Source organism: Vitis riparia, chromosome 9, assembly GCF_004353265.1.
Source record: "Vitis riparia cultivar Riparia Gloire de Montpellier isolate 1030 chromosome 9, EGFV_Vit.rip_1.0, whole genome shotgun sequence".
Lineage (NCBI taxonomy): Eukaryota > Viridiplantae > Streptophyta > Magnoliopsida > Vitales > Vitaceae > Vitis > Vitis riparia.
This window is the reverse complement of record NC_048439.1, coordinates 16,038,203-16,062,982: the sequence shown is the minus strand read 5'-3', so window position 1 is coordinate 16,062,982 and position 24,780 is coordinate 16,038,203. Positions and strand designations below refer to the sequence as shown.

At 35.6% G+C, this 24,780-nt stretch overlaps 1 protein-coding gene across 1 annotated transcript; it reads right to left on the bottom strand.

Moving 5' to 3' along the window:
- Positions 1–22,068: 22,068 nt before the first annotated feature.
- On the bottom strand, positions 22,069–24,155 carry LOC117921574 (actin-depolymerizing factor-like). The gene is made up of 2 exons (XM_034839491.1): positions 23,839–24,155; positions 22,069–22,483 (listed from the first exon to the last, which is right to left on the bottom strand). Exons 1-2 carry the CDS (start codon positions 24,129–24,131, stop codon positions 22,333–22,335), a joined length of 444 nt encoding a protein of 147 aa, XP_034695382.1. The 5' UTR covers positions 24,132–24,155; the 3' UTR covers positions 22,069–22,332.
- Positions 24,156–24,780: the final 625 nt, after the last annotated feature.

Below are 24,780 nucleotides of genomic sequence, written 5' to 3'. Positions count from 1 at the left end.
TTTGGTTTTTTTTTCTCTTCTATATTTATTAACCACTTTCGAAATAAATTAGGTTGAATTTTGTCAGACGTTCTTCAAACTGTATGACATAGGGAAAGATGTCTTCCAATTCTCCATTGATTGGGCTCCTTCCATTCTGACCCAATAATGGGTTAGTATGATTACATAACTCACATTAATATTCTTTTTCTGATGTATAATTAGACAACCATTCAATAAGTGTTTTGCTTCTCTTTTCTCTTTCTTAGGTGGGACTGTGGAGTGCATGTCATTAGACATATGCAGAGATTCAAAAATGGTGATTCGATGACGAGATCCGACTTTTGTAATTCTGCTAAAATACGTCGAGAAATAGCATGTGATTTAGTTTTACACGAAGGAAATAGAGAAAAACAAACCATTGTGGCTATTGTTTGTACAAAGACGTCGACACGAGCAATGAAAAAATTATTATTATGATATTTGTTATTTTTCTAATATTTATCATTTCCATCTCCACATATGGTCATGTTTATTTGGAAGTTGTGAGATTTGATGATCATACATTATTAATGATTAAGTCCATTTTATTTGAATATCCAAATACTCTTCTTTCAATATGGTAGGCAAAATGAAATTGTAATATATTGGTATCATTCATGTTCGACATGTGTGATTTTGTACGATCTTTAACGTAATCAGATTTATAAATATTCATTTATCTATGCTAAAAATATATAGTTAGTACATTAGTAGACCGGTTGACGAATGACGTTCAGCCGGTAAGAACCAGTCCAACGATTTAGCTAACTCCACTTTTCATAGGCATACGCATTATGCCTACCGATTGAGAACATTCCTCATATGGATAATGACCCTATGGATGTAGTGTGAACTCGTTCAGGATTTGTCCCAACCACCATAAACAATTTTGGATGCAGAATGACCCGGTGTTGGCGTTCAATTGAGTGATTGAAGATTTTTCTAAAGGAGTGAGCAATTTTTTTAGTTGTGGAAAGCGGTTGATCAATGAAGAAATTGTCTCAACCGGTTGACGAATGATTTGACCAGGGGGAACCGGTTGACAAATATAGCAAACTAGTTGACGGATTGTCTCAATCGGTTGATGGTTTTTAACCAATAGCAACCGGGTGAAGATGGGTATCAACTGGTTGAGGAATTTTCTCAACCGGTTTAGGGTATTTTTTAACTAGAAGCAACCGGTCGATAAAACCGGTCGATCCGCATGTATCAACCGGTTGAGGGTTTTTTTCACCAATGGCTACCGGTTGAGGAATTTTCTCAACCGGTTGAGGAATTTTCCTCAACCGGTAGCCACTGGTGAAAAAAACCCTCAACCGGTTGAGCGAATTCCTCTACCGGTTGAGAAAATTCCTCAACCGGTTGAGGGTTTTTTTCACCAGTGTCTACCGGTTGAGGAAAATTCCTCAACCGGTAGCCACTGGTGAAAAAAACCCTCAACCGGTTGAGGAATTTTCCCAACCGGTTGAGGAATTCGCTCAACCGGTTGAGGAATTTTTCTCAACCTGTTGACGAATTTTCTCAACCTAATTGTCAACCTTTAACCACAATTGAATTTAATTAAATCCGCATAATTAACCGTTTTATTCGACATGATATAAATGAATCAGTTTCTCCATTTACCAATCATTTTATGACTTGTTATCAATTAAATGTAGAGGATATTGCATTCTATCAATCAACTTGACTCTTGATCAAAATTCAAACTTTTCATTAAATAGTAAAGTTAAAAGTGCACATTACTGGAAGTGATAACGTCAACTAATAAAAATACTGATTTAATACCTACCATCCCTTACTCCGTTAAGGAATAAAAAAAGGTTGCATATCCTTTTCATTTGGATATTTGTTGGATCCCACCTTGACATGGTGTTGTCATATTTTGTTCATGTTGCTGAAATCCTGCTATCTGCACATGCACATTCCATTGTTTTTTTCAGCTGTCCAATTCCATCCCAATTAGTTAAACCAAATCATTAAATAATGCATAGCTCAAATTCATGTCAAAAGTGTTTCTTTATTCCCGATCTTACATTATTAAGTTCACCACAATCTATGTACATGTCAGATCGTTCATTCGACAAATGCTCCCTAACATTCCCTGCATTTTCAATAATTAAGTGTTGTCAATTATTATTGAATTCGATGTTACCAATGTTTGGAAATTATATAACAAGCCTATTGTACATACATGTATGGTTGCAAAATGTCAACTGATGAATTTGTTGAAGGCATCATTTCCATTTGAATGTCACATTGGGAAGACAAATTAGTTTCCTCCTACGTACTCATAATGCCATCAAAACAATTATGTTAGTCATTTATGTAAGTACAACTACAAAAATTAATCTTAGGGGCAATTTTTTATTGAATATGACATACCATATAACCCGGCTGAGCATTTTGAGAGATTGTAGCTTCTGGACACTTTCGAATTGTGTGACCCACTCTTTTACAACGACTGCATCGTCTTCCCTTTTGAACATTCATTGCCACTTTGCCTGGATTCCCTTTAGTCTTCACAATTTTTGGATCACGAACTTGGTTAGTGCCTGTCGCTCCATCTGCTGCTATTTTCTTCCCTTTCAATTATAGTTATAGAGTTCCTCCATTCTCGCCGTCAACTTTTGTATTTCATTTTTGGCCTCTATAAATGAAGATGACGTATCTGATGCAAAGTAGGAGAGCTTGTTGCACATCGAACTCAATGAACCATATCGTACAAACCGATCCATGTCGTTATCCGTCTCATTCACTGGTACTGATCTTGTATACACCTTTGCTAACTTTGTCCACCTCTTCATAATACATGACTGAGGAATCTCTTCCAAATGCTCCACCTTCATAACCACCACCATGTGGCAACATGGGATGCCAATTGACTCAAACATCATGCATGAGCATTTTAATGTTACAATATCCGGGCAAATTGTACTTCCCAATTTAAGTTCGGGTGTCTAAACTTGGATAATGTGTATGCCGCATTGAATGATCACTTACAAGACCTACCACAAAGAATAACTCTGCATTTTTCATCTCCTCACGAAATTTAATAAAGATTCTTTCGTGTATACCGTCGCAGCATGATTTTCAATTATGGATAGTTTGGTTGAAAGCACTGGTGAAGAATTGTTCGACTCGAACTCTGCCTTTGCCTCGTTTTGCCGTATTCTCATTATGGCTCTATCAAATTGTTGTACAAACTCAAACAGTCGCAAGCGAATTTTTAAGAATCTATTTAGATATGCATTCATACTCTCACACCTTTGTGTGGTTCTCATCCTCCAAAGAAATTTCCACGTAAATACGCCTCTGCCCATCTTTTACGTTTCCCATATATCTCGGTCACCCAACGATTCTCATTAAGTCCCAAATTTGCAGCCATATCATGCCAACCTTTTCAAATTCTTCTTCATTCCCACACATGAACATGCACCTTGCAAATATGCTTGAGAAGTCCTTAATATGCACATTCGTGAATGCATTTCGTTGCAAATGCCATGAACACAATCGATGACACGTTTTCGGGTAATCTTTTTTAATTGCCTTACGCATAGCTTTATCCCCATCGGTTACAACAGATATGGGTTTCTTATTCATCATTGCCTCAAGAAATGTCTCCAACACCCATTCATATGTCCCACACTTTCATCCATCAATAACGCACAAACAAATACAACAGTTTGGTGGTGATGATTAACACCGACCAACACTACTAGAGGCTTTTTATAGGCATTTGTCCTATAGGTTGTGTCAAATGCTAGGACATCTCCAAAACACGCATAATCCATTCGAGAAGTTGAATCAGCCCAAAACAATTTGCTAGTCGACTTTCTTCATCAATGTTGAATTTATAAAAAATGAAGAATCCATTTCTGCCTTTCCACACAAATAGCCAATGCCGCTTCTGCATCACCGTCTTTAATTTCACTTCTACGCATTGCATCAACGTGATTGTATATATCTTTTTGTGTAAAACCGACGTGCTCATGTCCCCCTGATTGTTTGACCATATAGTCCATAATTTGTGTGGTTTTAACACCTATTTACGCAAAACATCAACTTGTGCCTTATCTGGATTACTTACTGTTCGATGAGACCGAAGGAATTGTCTGTTGATAGCATCGACCAAATTATGATTATGATCTCCTTTAAATTCCTTTACAATCCACTTTCATCTTTCCTATTCAAGCCTACACGAAATGCAGCTTCACATCCAACTCTAGTCAACGATCGTGGCTCACGCTGTCGGTTGTCATTCTCAATAAACTTTGTCGCTCGATGTCCTTCTTTGGAACACACCCACTTTCGAGATTTATATCTCCATTCTTGTCTCGCTTCAAATCATCTTTTCGAATACTAAATCCGGTTAGTTTTGCTAACATGTTGTAAAATGTTTCGCCTCGTCTATGCAAGCAAATTTCATTTTGCATACTTCTTCCACTGAAATACCCTTCAACACTTTCTCTTCCCAACCGTTTCCACCCAGCTTGTAAGTTCCACCTGTATATGCATCGTCATTGACAACGTCCTCCGCTTTCACTTCAACTCCTGCTTGATTGTTTTCTCCATCACCGATTGCATCACCTACATTTCATAATTATGTCAAAAAGTGTCTCCATAATACCTTAAAAATTATCCTATCACTGTCATATTGATTGATATATCATTTACGATAAGTCCACATAGGATATTTAAAAATATGGGTCTTACGCATTTACCTTTTCAATGTTTTCATTTGACAATATGCCACATATAAGCCCAGGCCCAATAATCAACATTAATCAAAACTATAACATATCCATTATATTATTTAATCTCACCTGAAAATTTAGTTACGAAAGCACATTTCTTATGTGTTTGTTTTACCCACTCTCTTAAAAAAACTAAGGCCTTCAATAAAATAGGGTAAATATAATAAATAGGTTATGCAAATGAAAATTTATAATTTAATGGATTCTAAATATTTTATTTTTATTTACTACTTCAAATTCATTATTAGTTAAATATGATTATTTGTTACACATTCAATTTCTCTCTATATGTATAAATGAAGTTGATATTATTAACTATATGTACAATGCATAGCATAATTACTATAATAAAGTCATATAGTATATTTTAAAATGTATAAAATATTGTAATATTTTTCACAAAACTTTATTTTCTTAAATATATCCTCTAAATAACAAACAAACATATTAATTATTGTGGGGATTAAACAATTTGGAACATTGAAGGAGGAAGTGGTCCGACCATTGGAACATACAAGAAACCATCAAGTGGTCCTAACGCTCATAAACCAACAAATCTCATATTCCTAACTGTTATATTATATTTGTAAAAACAATTTTCACTTTTCCTTAATTCTCTTTTGTAGTACATTTAAATTTTTGTTTTGCTTAAGTACAATTCTTCAACATAATTGAAATGATCAAATAATGAGGTCTATGGATTTGTCGTTATGTTTTCCCTTCTTTGTCGTACTTTTAAAATACATTACGATAGCCTTGTCCCAACAAGTATCTAGAAAATAAAAAAAAAAAATTGTTGTTTTTAAATATTTTAGGTTTTGTATGGTCCCTAAAAAGTACTAAGAAAGTTGAGAAAATTTGTCAACCGGTAGCCACTGGTGAAATTTCCTCAACCGGTTTGAGGAAAGTCCTCAACCGGATGAGGAATTTACTCCAACCGGTTGAGGATTTTTTTAACCAGTGGGTACCGTTTTTGGTTGAGAAAATTCCTCAACCGGATGAGGAATTTACTCAACCGGTTGAGGATTTATTTTAACCAGTGGCTTACCGGTTGAGAAAATTCCTCAACCGGTTGGGAAAATTCCTCAACCGGTAGGCACTGGTTAAAAAATGTCTCGACCGGTTGATGGAGGAGGTCGACCGGTTTAGTCGACCCGTTTCACTTTCCCTTAATACTCTTTGTAGTACATTTAAATTTATTGTTTTGCTTAAGTACAATTCTTCAACATAATTGAAATGATCAACTATTGAGGTCTATGGGATTTGTCGTTATGTTTTCCCTTCTTTGTCGTACTTTTAAAATACATTACGCTAGGCTTGTCCCAACGAGTTTGTAGAAAATAAATAAAAAAATTGTTGTTTTTAAATATTTTTGGTTATGTATGGTTCCTAAAAAGTACTAAGAAAAGACAAATTATTTTGGAATATTTAGTTGTTTTATGACAAATTATTAAAGCAAACAATATATGGCTTAAAATTAAATACAAACTTACGTATTTTAAAATTATTTAATCTATATATAAATGCATTAAAAAAAATCAAATGAGTATGAACTAGTAAATTAGATTGAAGATATACCAAAATCAGATACGTCATCCATTTTCAAGTTTGTTAATGGAAGTTCGCATAAGCAATTCGACCGGTTTCAATTGGGTCGATCTATTGGTGTTTATTTTAAAAAAATTTCCACTTTCCAGTGTCTACCGGCTGAGGAAACATTCAAACCGGTTGAGAAATAATTCAACCGGTTAAGAAATTATTCCACCGGTATACACTGCACACGTGTGTATTTCCCCATGAATTCACCATTTTAAATGTCATTTCATGCAAAATAGTAACAAAGTAAGTTAGACAATCACAATCCACCCTTTTTAAAATCATTACATATTATTACATTACCTGTTATTAGGGTTTTGAAATAATTTCCCCATCACTTCGAAAGTAGAGGCAATTCAGTTTTATACAAAATTTTATGGCTTTTGTATATCAAATCTTTTGAAGTTCATGATCATACCTTCAAAAAGGAAAGTGCAAGTGACCTCCAGCTTCACCTCCAAAATTGTCTTCCGGATGTGTTTTTTGTAAGATATGCTCTACTTTATAGAAGACCACATTCACTCTCTAGACTCCTTAGAGTATGTGGTTGTTGCATGAAGTTATTGCATATTTTAATATGTTGCCACATGTAGCAAAACAACCACCATAATGGTACATTTGGTGGTTGAAGGTTGCCTTTTTTGCATAATTTGTTAGGTGACATTAAATACAACATTTTATAGGCAAGAGGGAAAATCAGCCTAATGTGGATTATTACCCCCATTTCAATTGATATATGTTTAACTTAACAAAATATAAAGTGGAGATTTGGCTTTGATTGATAATATTTACATATCTTAATGTTCTTTCATAAAGTTATTGATAATATTTACATATCTTAATGTTCTTTCATAAATTTATTGTCTTTATGTTTTCATACCATTTCATACTTAGTATAGAGTTTCATCAATTCACGTGCTGTATATGTAATTAAGGCATCATACTATATCCTATATATGAGAAAGGTTAGTTAATTAAACTTAATTACTTAATTGAGGTATGTTACGATATCATACTTATGAGAAATTTTAATAAATTCAGTTACATTAATTTAATTAACTTACCATGCTATATCGTACTTATTCGCAATGCTTGTCATACAACGATAAATTAATTTAAATGCCCATATCTTAGTATATGGTTGTTATGCTAAATTTCACTATATTACCTAGACTTTATTTGAATAAAATCCTCATACTATATCCTAGTTATGAGATACGTTACTTAATTACACTTAGTTACTTAAATGATTTATGTTACAATATCATACTTATGACAAATTTTTAATAAATTCATATCCATTAATTTATTTAACTTATCATGCTATATCGTAGTTATTGAAAATGTTTGTCTTACAACCATAAATAATTGAAAATTTGCTATCGTAGTATATGGTTGTTATTATACATTTTAATGTATTAACCTAACTATATTTTAATAAAATTATCATACTACATCCTAGTTATGAGAAATGTTAGTTAATTATTCTATATTAATACAAGTAAGTTCTCATATTATATTCTCCTTAATTAAAATTTGTTATAAAAAAACCTCTTCTACTATTATTAAGGTATATCCAAACATTTTTCTATACAATCAATTATATATTAAATTAATTCGATTTGGAAACTTTAAAATCAATATGGTTGCAAATTAATTTTTAATATATCTAAAATGAGAACTTATTTAAAATGTAGGAATTGATAAGCTACAGGTTAATTTCCTATCAAACAATTAACTACAAGTTCATTACACTAAATAGGAAGGTCGACCGTCCCTCAACCATTCCCATTCCTCTGCCTTCTTCTTCATCTTCACTATCATACCCATGTGGCAACCGATCTTCCATCCCTGAACCCCCCTCCGTGTTCTACTTCCTCTACCCCAAACCAACCGGCCATGGCTCCAAAACGAGCTGCGGCCATGGGTCCAAAACGAGGTCCGGCTGAACCCACCTCCACCGGCAGCAAAGGAAAGACAAGGGAGGACGCACAAATGGCTGGGACCAAAGGCAAGAGATCCAACCCACAACGGAGCATCGGCAGCAAACAGAAGCAAACCGAGGAAGCACTACACCCCAATAATAAAGGGAAACGACCGGTCGTTGAAGAAAGTTTTGAGATTCGAAAAAAGGCCACCTTTGATCGATCTTCGTTCGCAACCCCACAGCTAGCCCAACGATTTCAACGATACTTTGCGAATCGGACCGTAATCCCGGGTAGGAACATTGATTTTGCAAAGCTCAGTTATTTCCATTTCGATGTGCTTTCGCGAAAATGGGTTGGCTTCCTATTGTCTCCGTCAAGAGTTCCTTTATCCCAAGGTTGTCAAATGTTTCTACTCCAATATGACATTCGAAGATGAAGGACCATTACTACCACGATTAACGGTGTACGGATCGTTTTTGATGTGTGAACTATGTAAGATTTTAGAGATTCAAATGAAGGGTTTGTTTGTATGAAGCTAAGAAGTGGCCAAGGGTGGAAGGTTTCAAACCAGCAGAAGCTATACAGAGGCTATGTGGTTACCCGAGATCTAGTAGACCAACTTCCCATTTGTTGACTGTGTTGAGTCGTATCCTACAGCACATGATCTCGTACATTTTCATCCCTAAAGGAGGGCACCGAGATGATGTATCTTTCTTGGAGGCTTTTTTGGTTGATAGCATTCTCAAGAAAGAAAGGTTAATATGGTTACATAATTTCCAACATATGAAAGCATGTTCAATAAGCGAAGATTCAGTTCTCCCTATGGCATGTTTATCACAAAGATTGTCAAATACTTCAATGTCAATTTGCGCAATGAGACAGACGGGAAAAACTCAAATCATTTGATACATATGATCGGGCTTCACTTCGGCGCATGCATTTTGTTCGGAAGAAAGATGGTTCATGGGCAAGGAAGTCTTCCGTTCCCCCTCAGAGGTTGATGTGTCTTCAGACAATGGGTCTCCAAGGATGAAGAATATGAAGATAGGATGTAGAGGGAAAAACTCTGAAAAAGCAAATGTCACACGAATACCGTCAACAGGTGGTGTAAGAGCTAGGGCGATGCAAATCATCGTTCACAAATTGGACCGACGACTCAGAGGCATCAGATAACTCAATGGCCCAGATTAGCTCCTTGGTACCGCTTGGACGAGATTGTATTAACCAATGACCGCCGTTTGACATCTCTGGAGAATCGCATTGATGGTTTACACGAGGAAGTCAAGGAGGGTATGCAGTTATACGAGGCCAGCATGATGAGATGATGGTCTTCTTGCGATCCCACTTTCCCGCTTCGTGGACCAGACCATATATGACCCTTCTACATTTTGTACTAGTTTTATAGTTATTAAAGTTTCATTATGTTTTGGACATTTGGCTAATATAAATGACCTTTTGTAATTATGACTTCTCGTATTACTTATGGATGTAGTGATCGGCCATTCACATAAATGGCGTAAATGTATTCGCTCAATTCTGATGATGGTATATGGATGATGTATTTTCGTCTACATGTATATATTCTATCTAGCTTATTTGTTTATAGCTCTTGATATATAGGTTTTTTCATCTCTTTAAACCTTCTTCTGTAGATTTAAAATTCTTGGTGGACATCACATAATTTAGGTTCCATTTGGGTGGCATGGATATTTTTGTGTTTTAAATATTGATTATGTAATCCTGGTTTCGGATGGCAAAAGGAAGATTATGACTATTGCCATCAAAAGCATAGAAGAATCATGCGTTAGGAAGGTTATATTGAGTATTGTTACTCGTAAAACGTATGTATTCTCTCCCTTGGTCTAATCTACTATAATGTCTAATCTACTATAATTTTTTTTTAATAAACTTGCGCACTTTCAACCGGTTGAGGCACTGCATCAATCGGTAGCAGTGGCCATTTTGGTTTTGCAAAAAAAAAAAAAATGGCAGTGTCAACCGGTCGAGAAACAGCCTCAACCGGTCAACTTTGGTTTGCAACCGGTAGCACTGGCCAATTTGGGACGCGCATCAAGAATGACCAGTGTCAACCGGTCGAGTGAACATGTCACCGGTTGCATTTAACCGGTCGACCGGTTCATATTAATATAATCGGTTGCGATATGCTTGCTGCTTGCATACATTATCGTACTAAGTTTTGGCCCTCTTTTGTCCTTATTAAAACCATTTTTATTTACTATTTTAAATAGATTTTATTTAAGGTGCATTTGGATGTCTTATGAAAAAAATATCTCCATTGTGTTTTGCATAGATTTGAAGTTCAATCTCAATTCTACATTGGTCCTATCAATGAAAATGAGATTCCTGGTAAACAGCCCGATGGTATGGGAGCAATTTTCACTTCCCCAAGAGGGCCACTGTTTTAACTTTAATTTTTAATCCTCACTTGTGAGCCATTAATTTCTATTGTTGTGAGCCTTTAATTTCCATTAACATCCAACTGCAGCTGTAGTGTTTACTTCTGACTAACAATTTTCATGCTCAACACATGTCAATGGTCAGATGGAATTTACTAGCAATGGAAACTTATTGTTTGTCATGTGCATTATATACTACATACTTGCCTATTGTTATGTCCAACACTAGGTATAGTAGTTAAGCGTTTCCCATCACTTCCATTCCCACAAGTGTCATGTCTCGAACGTCAATTTTTTAAAAGCTGATCTCAGCCAAGGAGAAATGAGGAGGGTCATATTGGGTTGACAATGAAAAATAAATCCTTAGTAGAAGTCTTAAATCCTCAAGAACATTTGTCTACAAAATTTCCTTATTAAAACCATTCTTATGTTATACTATTGGAGACACACTCTAAGCCTTTACCTCCTAAGTGCAAGCACTTCCTTTCCCACATAGGTTTGGCCATTTGGCCATTGACATTATATTAATATTAGTTGATCTTTTTGAAAAGTATATTCCTCAGGTCTTTGGTTTAATTGTTCATAGATTTTTTAGGGAGGTGTATTATGTTTCTTAAAATGTTTTCAATAGGCTGTTATTAGATTGACTTAGTGCTTCGGGATTTTATTGCTCTTTGTCTTCTCCTTTGGTTCTCTTGTTCCTTTGTGCTTCTACGATACCCACACCAATCCCCAACCCATGTTTTATTGGGTTTGCCTCCTTTTGATGTTTTTATATATATACTTGCTTAAATTTGTCAAGATGGAAGGCAATTGAGTAGAAATTGTAATTTGGATTTGGGGGACTATGAACATTGAATTTATCAAAATCATTGAGTAGAAGCTGGATCCTTGAATTAAGGATTGAGGGAAGGATATAACTGGAACGCTTTAGAGGTGTATAGTTCACTGTTAGAGTTTAATGGAAGAAGGCTGTTGGAAGGGATGGTTTCTCTTTTAATTTTTGGCAATTGAGTTATGATTTGGTGAAGAATGAGTTATTGGTTTGTGTTATGAATAGAATAAATAATTTACAAACTTTAGCTTTATACACCTAAAAATATTTAATGAGTTGCATTGCCTTATATAAAGGAGTATGGATCACTTTGGTGACTTTAGCTTTGGTTACTTGGCTTGATAAGGATAATTATCTTCCGGGAATCATATTGGTTTTGTTTGATTGGAAGTTAAGGCTTTGTTGGTGATGATGCATAGTTAGTCTTGATTGGCACAGCATTTGTGTGCTGCATAATCACATTGGCAGTGTAACCGGTAGAGATAATTGCTATACCGGTAGCACATTACCGGTCGACCGGTTCACCCTCAGTTTTGTAAGTTGCAATATGATGTAGTGAGAAGCAACATGTGTTTCTGGTGAGGCTAAATAAGATTTATATAATATTTCCTCACTCCTATGAGCCATGCCTAATTAGCATGAATGAAGCTCATGTTTGTTATCATCAAAACCCGATTAGGAGAACCCTTGGCCTAACAATCTCCCCCTTTTTTATGATGACAAACCTTGGTTATCTAGGAGAGAAAGAAATATCCCCCTCAAACCAATCATGGATCAATCAAATGATAAGCAATGTAAAAGATGAAGAATCAATTGATAAAAATATCATATCATATATATATGGAAATCTCACATGTACAATAAGATAGATATGACATTGATAACAATGACATGCATGAGAGACTCCTAGATCCTATAGATCCTATATCCAATAAATATCTCCCCCTTTGGCAACATCAAAAAGAAACGAAGGGGGATCCCAAACACACTCAAGACTGAGGAGGTGGAGGTGGTGGTGGAAACACAGAACGTAGGTAAGCCATCATCTCCTCGTGCTGACTCTCTTGGCGGCTCTCAAGCCGCTCAATCCTCTCTACGAGATGCTCAAACTGAGAGGTGAAGCCGGCCTCACACTGATCGATGTGATCCTCCATGGAAGAAAAACGAGTATCATGCACTACGGCTAACTCCTCCATACGTGTCCCGAGAGAGCTGATCTGTGCTGACAAATCCATCCAAGGTGGATAATCAGGAGCATGAGGAGCCTGAGATGGTAGCTCGGTAAATGATGGCTGAGATGAAGGGCCTGCTGTGAAGGACGGCTCAGTCATCATAGGCTCGGAGAAGGTAGCCTCAAAATGAATGCCCTCTGACTGATGTGGAGGTGGAATGTCAACCTCGGGCCCTCTCTGCTGAAAGTCCCTCTGAGGGTCCAACCCATCCTCCATCTCTCTAATCTCGGCCTCCTCCTCTACTCCAGGGTGTATCTGATCATGTCCCTGACCCTGTCGCTCGGCTTTCCTAACCCAGGAGCCATCGGGTGCCTTCTCGAACTTCATGCGGCCCAGAGACTGCTCATCATACGTGTCATAAGTGGTGGGGGCCTCAACATCTGTCTCTCTACTCAAGTCGATCCCGGCATCCTTGAAAGCACGGGTAAGGAAGCGGCCGTAGGGGAGTACACGCGTCGAGCTCTCAACACAGGAGATCATGTGCATCATCATAAGGTAGCCAACATGAATCCGTCTCCCGATGAGGATCGAGTCAACAATGAAAGCCTCGAGGTAGGAGACCTCGTCTCGATGTCCTCCACGTGGCAAGAGAATCGAAGAAATCATATGGTGAAGGACTCGGCTAGTCACTGTCAAGCTCTGAGCCGATGGTTTGCCCATCCCCTGAGGTTCGGCATGTCCACACAACCTCTGAACAGCCTCTATAGCATCAAATCCCGGCACAGTGGGCCACGCCTTGGCCTCATAAACACGGAGTCCACCCGAAGGGATGTCGAGAATGCGGCAGATGCTCTCGGGACTCAAACGGATCTCAACGCCTCTCACAGTGGACAATAGGGGTCCTCCAACCCCGTAGGTCGCCCGAGAATAGAAAGCCCGCACCAGAGTCGGGAAGACGGGCTCAGAGATCGTCACTACGGGGAGCCATCCCATCTGTCCGAACAACCCCTCAAAGCCAAAGTGCCGAAGTTGGGAGAAATTGACATTTCTCCCGGGGATGACTTTCCTCTTAGCAAATTTTTGCTTGTAGCGCTGATGGTCCTCATTCGAACTGAAGAGTGACGTGTCAAACCTCGCCTTTCGGCGAGCCTCCGTCTGCTCGGCCTGAGATGCCTCAACAGGCCGCTTGCTCTGAGCCCTGGAAGTGCTCGTCTCTCTCCGTGGTGCCATCAATGTAGTGAAAGAGGTGAAGAAGGAGTCCAAACAGGGAATGAAAGCAAAGAGGAAGATGCAACCACAAACCCGAAACCCTATACGCCTGGAGATGAAGCTGAACAGCCCTCACACGCGTGGTGAAGAGAGGAGACGCCCTGAAGAGGTGAAACCCTGGGTTTAAAACCAAAACCCTTGCCCAAATCCGTCCCAAAATGAAGTCCTGAGCCTGCAAACGGTGCGAAATCTGGCCAAAAACTCTTCGGGAAGCAAGGATATGAAGAGGCGGGAAGCTCTGGAGGCGATAATGGGAGAAACGAAGCGCGCGGGGGACGTTTTAAAATATCAGTCCCGACGAACCGGTCGACCGGGTTCACAACCGGTCGACCGTCTGGTCATCGCTATTATTTTGTACAAAATGGGGAAAAAAAAATTATAAATTGATATTATTATTGAAACATCATATACAAAATTAAATAAAATAAATTTATTAAATACAATAATTTTTAAACTATAAATATTATAAAAATATTAAATTGGATTTAGATTAGGTCTGGGTTGTTCGAATTTTTATTTGTATTTCAGCTTAATTAAGTTTGGGAAAAAAAATTTGTACCCTAAGATTATAAATAATTGTCGAACCTTATCCAAATTAAGGTTGGCTTAAGTCATGACAACTTGCATAAATTGCACCTCCTAATTTCGATTATCCAAAAAATACTTGATGGCCTATTGAAGAAAAAGGATCAAATCTCAATAACCCCTTAAATGAGTATTCAACATAAGATCAACATTTTTTAAACAAGTCAATTTTGGAACGACTTTGTGGGATTGAAAGAAACTAACAAAAACCAACAAAGGTACAAAAACTGATGCATATGGTGGTAGCATAAGGTTATATAATTCATTAGTTACTTCCAATTATATTATTATGATTTGTGCGAACGGGCATTTATTCGTACCCTCCCAAATCTCCTCTTGTTTGGAGTTTTTAAATTTTTTTGGAGCATCATATGGCTTGGATGTTGTTTAAATAGGTTCTTTACACTTAGAAGGTGGTCAAATGATTTCCGGAAAAGTCAAAATGCAAAAATACTTAAAAATTCACAAGGGTACGAAGAATGTGAGGAATCCTCACATTCTTCGTACCCTCCCAAATCTCCAATTCTTTGGAGTTTTTAAAATTTTTTGGGGCATCATATGGCTTGGATGTTGTTTAAATAGGTTCGTTACACTTAGAAGGTGGTCAAATGATTTCCGGAAAAATCGAAATGCAAAAATACTTAAAAATTCACAAGGGTACGAAGAATGTGAGGAATCCTCACATTCTTCGTACCCTCCCAAATCTCCTCTTGTTTGGAGTTTTTAAAATTTTTTTGGAGCATCATATGGCTTGGATGTTGTTTAAATAGGTTTTTTACACTTAAGAAGGTGGTCAATGATTTCCGGAAAAAATCGAAATGCAAAAATACTTAAAAATTCACAAGGGTACGAAGAATGTGAGGAATCCTCACATTCTTCGTACCCTCCCAAATCTCCTCTTGTTTGGAGTTTTTAAATTTTTTTGGGGCATCATATGGCTTGGATGTTGTTTAAATAGGTTCGTTACACTTAGAAGGTGATCAAATGATATCCGGAAAAATCGAAATCCAAAAATACTAATCCTCACATTCTTCGTACCCTCCCAAATCTCCTCTTGTTTGGAGTTTTTAAAATTTTTTGGGCATCATATGGCTTGGATGTTGTTTAAATAGGTTCGTTACACTTAGAAGGTGATCAAATGATATCCGGAAAAATCGAAATCCAAAAATACTAAATAATTCACAAGGGTACGAAGAATGTGAGGAATCCTCACATTCTTCGTACCCTCCCAAATCTCCTCTTGTTTGGAGTTTTTAAATTTTTTTGGAGCATCATATGGCTTGGATGTTGTTTAAATAGGTTCCTTACACTTAGAAGGTGGTCAAATGATTTCCGGAAAAATCGAAATGCAAAAATACTTAAAAATTCACAAGGGTACGAAGAATGTGAGGAATCCTCACATTCTTCGTACCCTCCCAAATCTCCTCTTGTTTGGAGTTTTTAAATTTTTTTGGAGCATCATATGGCTTGGATGTTGTTTAAATAGGTTCGTTACACTTAGAAGGTGATCAAATGATATCCGGAAAAATCGAAATGCAAAAATACTTAAAAATTCACAAGGGTACGAAGAATGTGAGGAATCCTCACATTGTTCGTACCCTCCCAAATCTCCACTTGTTTGGAGTTTTTAAAATTTTTTGGGGCATCATATGGCTTGGATGTTGTTTAAATAGGTTCGTTACACTTAGAAGGTGATCAAATGATATCCGGAAAAATCGAAATCCAAAAATACTTAAAAATTCACAAGGGTACGAAGAATGTGAGGAATCCTCACATTCTTCGTACCCTCCCAAATCTCCTCTTGTTTGGAGTTTTTAAAATTTTTTGGGGCATCATATGGCTTGGATGTTGTTTAAATAGGTTCGTTACACTTAGAAGGTGATCAAATGATATCCGGAAAAATCGAAATCCAAAAATACTAAATAATTCACAAGGGTACGAAGAATGTGAGGAATCCTCACATTCTTCGTACCCTCCCAAATCTCCTCTTGTTTGGAGTTTTTAAATTTTTTTGGAGCATCATATGGCTTGGATGTTGTTTAAATAGGTTCGTTACACTTAGAAGGTGATCAAATGATATCCGGAAAAATCGAAATCCAAAAATACTAAACAATTCACAAGGGTACGAAGAATGTGAGGAATCCTCACATTCTTCGTACCCTCCCAAATCTCCTCTTGTTTGGAGTTTTTAAATTTTTTTTGGAGCATCATATGGCTTGGATGTTGTTTAAATAGGTTTTTTACACTTAGAAGGTGGTCAAATGATTTCCGGAAAAATCGAAATGCAAAAATACTTAAAAATTCACAAGGGTACGAAGAATGTGAGGAATCCTCACATTGTTCGTACCCTCCCAAATCTCCACTTGTTTGGAGTTTTTAAAATTTTTTGGGGCATCATATGGCTTGGATGTTGTTTAAATAGGTTCGTTACACTTAGAAGGTGATCAAATGATATCCGGAAAAATCGAAATGCAAAAATACTTAAAAATTCACAAGGGTACGAAGAATGTGAGGAATCCTCACATTCTTCGTACCCTCCCAAATCTCCTCTTGTTTGGAGTTTTTAAATTTTTTTGGAGCATCATATGGCTTGGATGTTGTTTAAATAGGTTTGTTACACTTAGAAGGTGATCAAATGATATCCGGAAAAATCGAAATCCAAAAATACTAAACAATTCACAAGGGTACGAAGAATGTGAGGAATCCTCACATTGTTCGTACCCTCCCAAATCTCCTCTTGTTTGGAGTTTTTAAATTTTTTTGGAGCATCATATGGCTTGGATGTTGTTTAAATAGGTTCTTTACACTTAGAAGGTGGTCAAATGATTTCCGGAAAAATCGAAATGCAAAAATACTTAAAAATTCACAAGGGTACGAAGAATGTGAGGAATCCTCACATTCTTCGTACCCTCCCAAATCTCCTCTTGTTTGGAGTTTTTAAATTTTTTTGGGGCATCATATGGCTTGGATGTTGTTTAAATAGGTTCGTTACACTTAGAAGGTGATCAAATGATATCCGGAAAAATCGAAATGCAAAAATACTTAAAAATTCACAAGGGTACGAAGAATGTGAGGAATCCTCACATTCTTCGTACCCTCCCAAATCTCCTCTTGTTTGGAGTTTTTAAATTTTTTTGGAGCATCATATGGCTTGGATGTTGTTTAAATAGGTTCGTTACACTTAGAAGGTGATCAAATGATATCCGGAAAAATCGAAATCCAAAAATACTAAATGATTCACAAGGGTACGAAGAATGTGAGGAATCCTCACATTCTTCGTACCCTCCCAAATCTCCAATTCTTTGGAGTTTTTAAAATTTTTTGGAGCATCATATGGCTTGGATGTTGTTTAAATAGGTTCATTACACTTAGAAGGTGGTCAAATGATTTCCGGAAAAATCGAAATGCAAAAATACTTAAAAATTGACAAGGGTACGAAGAATGTGAGGAATCCTCACATTCTTCGTACCCTCCCAAATCTCCTCTTGTTTGGAGTTTTTAAATTTTTTTGGGGCATCATATGGCTTGGATGTTGTTTAAATAGGTTCGTTACACTTAGAAGGTGATCAAATGATATCCGGAAAAATCGAAATCCAAAAATACTAAATAATTCACAAGGGTACGAAGAATGTGAGGAATCCTCACATTCTTCGTACCCTCCCAAATCTCCTCTTGTTTGGAGTTTTTAAATTTTTTTGGGGCATCATATGGCTTGGATGTTGTTTAAATAGGTTCGTTACACTTAGAAGGTGGTCAAATGGTATCCGGAAAAATCGAAATCCAAAAATACTAAATAATTCACAAGGGTACGAAGAATGTGAGGAATCCTCACATTGTTCGTACCCTCCCAAATCTCCACTTGTTTGGAGTTTTTAAAATTTTTTGGGGCATCATATGGCTTGGATGTTGTTTAAATAGGTTCGTTACACTTAGAAGGTGATCAAATGATATCCGGAAAAATCGAAATCCAAAAATACTAAATAATTCACAAGGGTACGAAGAATGTGAGGAATCCTCACATTCTTCGTACCCTCCCAAATCTCCTCTTGTTTGGAGTTTTTAAAATTTTTTTGGAGCATCATATGGCTTGGATGTTGTTTAAATAGGTTCCTTACACTTAGAAGGTGGTCAAATGATTTCCGGAAAAATCGAAATGCAAAAATACTTAAAAATTCACAAGGGTACGAAGAATGTGAGGAATCCTCACATTCTTCGTACCCTCTCAAATCTCCTCTTGTTTGGAGTTTTTAAATTTTTTTGGAGCATCATATGGCTTGAATGTTGTTTAAATAGGTTCGTTACACTTAGAAGGTGATCAAATGATATCCGGAAAAATCGAAATGCAAAAATACTTAAAAATTCACAAGGGTACGAAGAATGTGAGGAATCCTCACATTGTTCGTACCCTCCCAAATCTCCACTTGTTTGGAGTTTTTAAAATTTTTTGGGGCATCATATGGCTTGGATGTTGTTTAAATAGGTTCGTTACACTTAGAAGGTGATCAAATGATATCCGGAAAAATCGAAATGCAAAAATACTTAAAAATTCACAAGGGTACGAAGAATGTGAGGAATCCTCACATTCTTCGTACCCTCCCAAATCTCCTCTTGTTTGGAGTTTTTAAATTTTTTTGGAGCATCATATGGCTTGGATGTTGTTTAAATAGGTTCCTTACACTTAGAAGGTGGTCAAATGATTTCCGGAAAAATCGAAATGCAAAAATACTAAAAAATTCACAAGGGTACGAAGAATGTGAGGAATCCTCACATTGTTCGTACCCTCCCAAATCTCGACTTCTTTGGACTTTTGAAAATTTTTTGGGCATCCTATGACTTGGATGTTGTTTAAATAGGTTCGTTACACTTAGAAGGTGGTCAAATGGTATCCGGAAAAATCGAAATCCAAAAATACTAAATAATTCACAAGGGTACGAAGAATGTGAGGAATCCTCACATTCTTCGTACCCTCCCAAATCTCCACTTCTTTGGAGTTTTGAAAATTTTTTGGGCATCCTATGGCTTGGATGTTGTTTAAATAGGTTCGTTACACTTAGAAGGTGATCAAATGATATCCGGAAAAATCGAAATGCAAAAATACTAAATAATTCACAAGGGTACGAAGAATGTGAGGAATCCTCACATTGTTCGTACCCTCCAAAATCTCAACTTCTTTGGACTTTTGAAAATTTTGTGGCCATCCTATGGCTTGGAGGTTGTTTAAGTAGGTTTGTTACACTTATAAGGTGGTCAAAGGATATCCGGAAAAATCGAAATGCAAAAATACTAAAAAATTCACAAGGGTACGAAGAATGTGAGGAATCCTCACATTGTTCGTACCCTCCCAAATCTCCACTTCTTTGGACTTTTGAGAATTTTGTGGCCATCCTATGGCTTGGAGGTTGTTTAAATAGGTTTGTTACACTTAGAAGGTGGTCAAATGATATCCGGAAAAATCGAAATCCAAAAATACTAAAAATTTCAAAAGGGTACAAAGAATGTGATGAATCCTCACATTTTTCGTACCCTTCCAATTCTACACTTGTTTGAAGTTTTTAAAAATTTTTGGGACATCATATGACTTGGATATTGTTTAAATAGGTTCCTTACACATAGGAGGTGGTGAAACGATTTCCGGAAAAATCCAAATCCTAAAATACTCAAAAATTCACAATGGTACGAAGAATGTGAGGAATCCTTACATTGTTCGTACCATCCCAAATCTCCACTTCTTTGAACTTTTAAAAATTTTTGGGATGTCATATGACTTGGATGTTGTTTAAATTAGTTTGTTACACTTGGTAGGTGATTAAATGATATCCGGAAAAATCCAAATCCAAAAATACTAAAAAATTCACAAGGGTACGAAGAATGTGAGGAATTCTCATATATTCGTACCCTCTAGATTCTCCACTTGTTTGAAGTTTTTAAACTTTTTTGGAACTTAATATGACTTGGATATTGTTTCAATAAGTTCATTACACTTAGAAGGTGGTCAAATGATTTCCGGAAAAATCCAAATCCAAAAAATACTCAAAATTTCAGTACATTTTGAGGGTGTGAAATGGATCAAAAAATTCAAAATAGAAATTTACCGAAAAAATATGTGAGGGGTTTGGATTTCCATATTGTTAGTAATTATACCTTTTTTCGTATTTTCAATATTTCAACCAATTTTTTTGAAAAGCTAAGAAATAATTTAATCATATATTCTCAATTAATAATTAGTACACAACTAAATTAATTTTCATTTAATATATATTTTATAAAATTTAGTTCTAGTTTTCCTATTTTTTTAACTTCATAAACCAATTATATTGCTTTTCACACTTCAAATATTCGTCAAATTTTTGTCAACAAATTATTTGATGTTAAAATAAATTAAATTTACTATTCCTTAATTTCTAAATTATATCACCAAATTCTTTATAATTTTTTTATTTATTTTAAATTTAATTTTTATGTGGGGTTTAATCACTTTATAGTACAAAAATAAAAAAACTGTAATTTATTTTTTCAAAAATTTTTTATTTAATAAATTAAATTTACTTTTCCTTAATTTCTAAATTATATCACCAAATTCTTTATAATTTTATTTATTTATTTTAAATTAAATTTTTATGTGGGTTTAATCACTTTATAGTACAAAATTAAATAAACTGTAATTTATTTTTTCAAATTTCTCTTTATTTTTCTGTTTCATAAAAAAATTCACCAAACAATAATTACATTAAACAGAAATTTTTAATTGGTTATTGTAATGAATGTAAAAATGTGTGTTGCATGGAATTAATTCCCATGGCAACCGGTTGGGTGACCTGAAGAATTGGTTGTGTATAATTTTTTATTATTTTTTGAATGCCACGTGTCTTGATCTTATTGGCCCCAAAAAGTGGGTATGGTACCGAAAAGCACTTTTCGGTACCCTAGCAAGACCCTATTTTAAATTATAAATATTTACTTTTCAAATATTATCTAAACTATTTAAGTTGTTTGAAAGGACTTATATGGATATAATTGAGATGATGATGTCTTTTTAGATATAAAAATAAATAAAAGTAAACAAATTTTTAGGGGTGTTTGATAAAACTCAATACCTATTACTTAATAATTTAAGTTGATTTTAAGTTAAATTATCCTTAAATTATTAACTTAAAACTTATTACTTAATTTCTTATTTTAAATAATAAGATTATTTGATAAAATTAACTTAAAAATTATTTTAAATCATTAATTTGATATATTTATTATCATAAATTATAGTTATGGTAAAAGAGATCGAGTAATAATGAAAATCATGAAATAGCAAAAAAGATCATAAACATAATTAGGACAAACGATGATAAAAAGATAAAATAAAAAAATAAACTTAATAATAAGTTAATTATTTTTACTTATTATTTAAAATTGTTGTTTACTTTAACTTATACCATTAACTTATTTTACCAAACATACTTAATTACTTAAATAACTTAAATTAAGTTATAATTCATATATAGCATAGATACAGATAATAAGGCAAACTTATCTTGAACGTAGAAGCAGGAAAGATGCATAGCAACCCGATTACATTTAGCCCAGAGCTTCATTACAGCCTCTCCAGATTCCAATTTATTTAAGCATTATGTAATACTATTTCTGTCAGAGATGGGCTCTGCAAATTGCTTCATAAAGCAGAAAGCACTGGTTCATACATTGGCAAAACCCCTAGCAGTTCTTTCATCCCCACGGAAGAAAATTCTAAACAGCAGGGACTGTTTAGTGTGCCCGCTCTCTCAGAACTTCAAGGTCCATTTCTGTAGGGTCAGTCGCCTGAATCTCATAGTGGACACCATCTAGCTCCCGCCTAAACCTCTCTTTGGATGTGGCATAGAGCATCTTTGCGCGGATTCTTGAGCTGTCAGGAGACCTGATCAACATGCATGCCACATTAATAAAATGAATCATAAGATATAAAACAGTCACAGCAAATTCTTTATAATAATGCAGAAGTAGGGAAAAGAAAAGTGAAACAGCAATGATATGTCAAAAACAGGGGGAAAAAGGATCAGAATTTCATCCTTGGCTATGAAAAACTGCAACTTAAAATCACTGAAAAAGTTAATCTTGTCATGCATGTGACAGGAAATGTAACTGATGAATCAAATCAGATGTGATTAGAAGATGATCTGTTGCCACAACATTCCATGCAAATGACTATACTCACAAATTCTCCATTTGGTCACCAAGAAAAAGAGCAGTAGTTTTTCATTTCTATTAGCTCAGTAACAGTATGGAGAACAGAGAGCGAATCCTCCATTGGTCAACCCAAGAACATGGAGATCTAACCCGGGGTTCTAAACACAAGAATTCAATATCATCACCTGAAAGGACTGTCCCTCCTGTTTTTCATACATCAAGCTACTCACTTGAATTTCAAGGGTCGAGTCGGTTGACTGCAGTACAATGGACTTCCTTTCAGAAGGAATTTAAATGAGCATGGATGAATAGCATCACCACCACTAAGCCACCATACCTTAAACTGATTAACTTGAACCTATAGTGAATCACTAGAAAAAAACTCGCATATATCTAGGGGCTGCATTCCAGATAACGCTAAACTAGCAAACCGCATACCAAAGGGTAACCAAAGCCAATGCCATAAGCTAGAGAGTCATGTCCAATTTGAAAGATCGTTTGATGTACAGACAAAAGTAGTCGGTTATTTGAGAAAAATCAATATACTTCTAATGTCAACTAGGTTAAACAAAAACAGTCAATATTATATGCACATTGGAAACTAAAAGGACTTGCATAACAGTAGGTGATAATTAAAAAATGTTGGCATATTACATGGTCTAATATCATTGAGTTTTTCTCCCTGTAGCCTTCCCATGCAAGTTCATTGATGTCTATATCAAACAAGACAAGCTACAATGGTTACGTTCAAATCTGTGATATCAAACAATTTAGTGAGAAATAATGAACATCTCAACTCAGATAGCACAACATGTCTGCAATGTGATTATGTATGCTGGGAAATACAAGATGATGATGGGCAATTCCAAAACAGAGAGCAATATGATGAATAAGAAGATACTTGTACAGTGTATATCCCAAGCAGGTACTCCAAATTTAGGGAAGAGAAAACAGGAAACTAGGATTATGATCTTAATTGTCGGGTAAAGCATAGGATATGAGTTCTTATTCAAATTCTGTGCCTAGTCTACCCAACTAAGGAGACCTATCAAAAGAGAATGAGGGCATTTGAGTTAAAAAGCTAACCACGCAATGAAGAATATCTTGCTCTTCTGACAATTCTCAGAAGTCACAAAATCAAAGTCATAAACCGCATATCGGCAATCATTCTCAGGCAAAGCAGCTGCAAATTCATCAAAGCTCTCAGCTGGACCACCGGTCTTCTCAACTAGAACCTCCTTTTTCTTCTCATCAATCTTAAAAATCACATACCGATGAACCTTCTTTCTCTTCAGTTCCAAAAATGTGTTTTTGCTGTGATCAGCAACACCCATACCAGATGAAGCATTTAGCTGGAGAAAAAAGAAAATCAGACGCATAACAGTGGGTTCATTGAAGGTCTTTTCTAAAGAAAAAAAAAAAAAAATATATATATTAAACCATAAATCCATCTTCCCTCTGTTGCAAGGGAATCTGAGAGAAAGAACTGAAATAAATTTTCTAATTTTATATTTAATTAAATCAAAGCACCACTTCAAGTCAATACAAGAAACAATTGGCAGATAAATAGATTAATTAGAATCTAACATAATCAAGGACGATCACATGCACCCACAATTCAATTGAAAAAGGAAGTCTTATAAAAAATAAATAAAAAATAAAACAGAAAACACGATCACGTTCTGTTTGGTTGTTGAGAAAATGTAAGAAAAAAGAGAGAATTTTCGAAGGAAATTATTTCATTATTTAAACCCCTGAAATCCAGAAAGTCATGGCCCAGCTAATCTTAATACAACCATTTGCCTAAGTTGAGGTAACTCTTCTCTTCATTTTTCTCTTTCTGATAACCCAAAAAAATAATAAATAAACAGAAAATTTCAAAAAATAAAAATAAAAATCCACTTATTCCTCTGCTTTTCATCTACTTTCTTAGCAACCAAACAGATTTTCTTTCAACAAAACCATCGGTTCCAATCAAAATTGCCCTTTCTAAAAACCAAAAAAAAAACCCATCACATACAAATACAA